Source organism: Microchirus variegatus, assembly GCF_963457635.1.
Source record: "Microchirus variegatus genome assembly, chromosome: 9".
In the NCBI taxonomy this organism is placed as follows: Eukaryota; Metazoa; Chordata; class Actinopteri; order Pleuronectiformes; family Soleidae; genus Microchirus; species Microchirus variegatus.
Window position 1 is genome coordinate 17,968,775 of NC_139810.1, and position 3,659 is coordinate 17,972,433.

Below are 3,659 nucleotides of genomic sequence, written 5' to 3' on the forward strand. Positions count from 1 at the left end.
GTCATAGATAGAAGTGGGTGGGGTGGAAGGGTAGGTAACAGACAGCCATCTGGTCCCCGTGGCGCGTGCTACGCGCGTGGTTCCCCTGAGTGCAGTGGCATTTGATGGGCTGTCATGTCTCCGTTTTTTTTTTTGTTTAATATAAATTTAAACCCAACACATCTTAAAGATATAATACAGAGTTTAATTTGTTACTCACACAGCACGATGGTCGATGATTAACTATATGCCTACACCAAGTCCAAAAGAAAAACATTGGTTTAAGTTAAAATACCTCGTTTTATTTCACGGTGGCTATTGTGATCATAAAATATGCTCATCCACTATGCATCCTCTGTTGGGGTTTTTCAGCCCCCACGTCCCTGCGTGAGTCTCTGGCAGCAGGGATACACAGCCTACAGGTAGACACTCCCCCGGGCTGAAACTACATAAAAAACGTAATATGCAAAACTATTGTTGTCCAAATCTAAGCGCAGATGTTATTTGAAAGTAGCGTGGCTTGGGTGTTTGATTGGACTAAGAGTCTGCGTCTCTTTAAACACTTTAACACACACGCAAGCGTGACCCCTACGTCCAGATGCATGCATTACACCCTGCTGTGGTTTTGCACGTTCATTTAATTTAAAAATGTTTGGAATTAAATGATGATCACAGATTAAAGTGATCAAACCAAATAAGACCAAATAAAACGGAAAAGCTGAGTGTTGAGAAGCAACAGGGAATTCAGCAGGTATTTACATCGTATATATACTGTAAACTATTTTTAACACCGAGAAAATAGTAATGTTATACACATTTATTAATAATACAACATTTTGTATTGTAGCATGTTATGTTTAATAGATATATGGACCAGTCAATGAATACTATTGAGACGATCTTTCCCCATATGTGCGTAATTACGCACCATAAAATATATGCATTTAACAACCAAACACGTCTTTCTATTATAATTATATTTATTTGTACTATACGTTGTTAAGCAGGTGTAAACTAAGGAGTGTAGGATTTGTATTTCTTGCTCTGACGCTCTGTGCGTCCAAGCCATGCGGACACTTTACGCACGCCTTTCTTCGGCTTCTTGAGGCACTTTTTGTTTGATTTGGTCGATGGATCATATCGCAGACACGCAGGTTGTTACGCTTGGATTAGAGTGGAAGACAGATGGTTATCTTTGCAAATGAGACGCGTTTGTGTTGTTTTCACGGAATACGTAGCTGTTTCAAATCATTTTGTGTCGGCTTGGGGGCGTAGCCCTGACGCACAAAGACCGAAGCCAGGAGGTGGATAAATACCGCAGCTCTCGGCCGTTAGAGACACTTCTACCCCGACTTCTCGTTCGGACGCTTTGACACAAAGACGACACTGAAAATGTCTCCAAACATGACTTTTGAAGCTATCCAGTCATTTTCTCCAAGGCCAACTGTGGCCAAAAGGAAACAAGCTCTTGAGCTCAGAAAGGTAAGCGAAGTCACTGCATTTTGTTTCATTATTTCGGACATTTTTGTCAGTGTTTTTCCTGTTAATTTATAGAATGAATACTAAAAATGTATTTTTTTTTCTCCAGACCATGAAACCATTGATGGAAAAAAGAAGGCGCGCCCGTATCAACGACAGCCTGAACCACTTGAAAAGCCTCATCCTTCCCCTCACAGGCAGAGATGTAAGTTGTTATTTACATTTCGATAAATGCAAAAAAAAAGCTTTTTATACACACAATACACCAACCTCCTGATAACGTTGTGAATAAGATATTAAACATTTGTTTTTCATTATTTTCTCCAGAAGACTCGTTACTCCAAACTTGAGAAAGCAGACATTCTGGAAATGACTGTGAGGTTCCTCAGTGACATCCCACCGGTTAACGCCAAAGGTGAGCTGTGCTTCTGTTTGTTAATCACGTTTTCGTATTAATGTGTAGCAAGATGATTCCTCTTTTGTGAACAACGGGACTAACTCGACATTGTTTTTTTCCAGACTCTGCAGACAGTTACAGAGAAGGCTACAAAGCCTGCCTCCAGCGCGTCTCCACTCTGGTTCCCAAAACCAGCCTGGATCAAGACGCATGCCAGAGGGTCGGTGACTTCGTTCAGCAGTCTATGTCTGCCACCGTCACCCCGACCTGCCTGAACTGTTGCGCTCAGAGCTCCAGAACCTTCCCTCAGATCCAACAGAGACTCTTGAGCCTCAAATCCAGCTTCAGCCCCAGACTGGAGAGCCAGTCCCGCAGCTGCGGTGCAGTGGCTCCCAGAGCGCAGCCAGACATGATGCAGCCTATCAACGCTGCTATGTGGAGACCATGGTAGATATTTTAGAAAGCATTCACTCGTCGTCACTTGTAAATATACGCACTGATTTTGTGTCTCGTTTCCGTTGATGAAAAGCCAGAATTCATCGTTAAATCGTATTGTTGAGTATTATATACTTGGATTTTGCGCACGAGTCTGTTGTCCTGCATGAGTTGACAAGTTTAGACAGTCGTATTTTTTTAAAATCTGCATGTATGTAAAGCGTTAAATATTTAGTCATCTTCGCGGACTAAGTTAAGGGCTATTGAAACAGCCCTGTAAGACCCAAAGGGTCATTGTATGTATACATTTGCACTATAGACATCAGTGTTCTGAGTCTGTGCAGATGAACTTTGTAGACATGTTATGTGTCACTGTAAGTATCTCTGTTGGGATTGTGTTCTATTTTTGCTGTTTATAGCAAATGTTGTATATATATGTTATATAATTATAAATAAAACTGCGATTTTGTAGTTAACATGTTGTGTTGTCTGTATATTTGAGTGTAAGAACACTGGTGGTCTTTACTCGTGCGTAATTACGCGTCGTTAACGCACAAAAGGCTTCGATCGCACACACACACACACACACAAAGGGAGTGAAAATACTCCTTTAGGTGGCACAACGATAAACAGAAAGCAGTTGTACAGAAATAACAGTGTCGAACCACCACAAAGATCACACAGCAGGTGCGCGCACACGCACAGACACGCACCCACGCTGCATGTTTCCAGCAAAATGTGCAGGAAAACAAAGACAAAGCTTCACCAGACTTTTAATTGAACTTGGTGCAGCAAAGGGGATACAGTCTATAATGACTCATCATAGAAGGAGAAACGGTGAACGAAACATCTGTCATCTGAAGAGAATGAAAAACCGTTTGAGTCAAGATCAACGGATGTTGTGGTCAAAGGCGCCCTCAGCAGGCAGCATGAAATATTACCTTCCCCGGTTTACAGTTTTTAAACGTGGTCTATGCTGCCCTCCTATGGCGGTTGTAGGCAATGACATGATCATGTTTTCTACTGTTAACAACCGTTGCCAAAATTCAAAATACCCCATCTTACCTATCAAAAATAATTTAAGACCCACCAAAACATTTTAATCAAAACTCTGCACTTTCATTTCTCCGCCAGAAAAGTCACCACTTCTTCATGACTTAGCACATATCTAACTTCCTCATCAACTATGAACCCTCACCAATGGCTCCTTTGCACAGCAGCCATTTTGGCTCATCACCGTAGTGAAATCCAGGTGAAAATAACCACATTTATGATGGCTGAGTTCCATTTAGCTTCCTCTGTTTCAGGGTGCATGCTGGGTTTCTGTAACTCTGTGTAAATGGGCCCTTTACAAGAGATACATCAAGAA

At 41.7% G+C, this 3,659-nt stretch overlaps 1 protein-coding gene across 1 annotated transcript; it reads left to right on the plus strand.

Annotated features, from left to right (window-relative positions):
- Positions 1-1,371: 1,371 nt before the first annotated feature.
- LOC310931873 (transcription factor HES-2-like) lies at positions 1,372-2,306 on the plus strand (the record flags this gene model as incomplete). The annotated part of the gene is made up of 4 exons (XM_083895113.1): positions 1,372-1,461; positions 1,568-1,663; positions 1,786-1,873; positions 1,978-2,306. 4 exons carry the CDS (start codon positions 1,372-1,374, stop codon positions 2,304-2,306), a joined length of 603 nt encoding a protein of 200 aa, XP_083751239.1.
- Between the last annotated feature and the right edge of the window lie 1,353 nt (positions 2,307-3,659).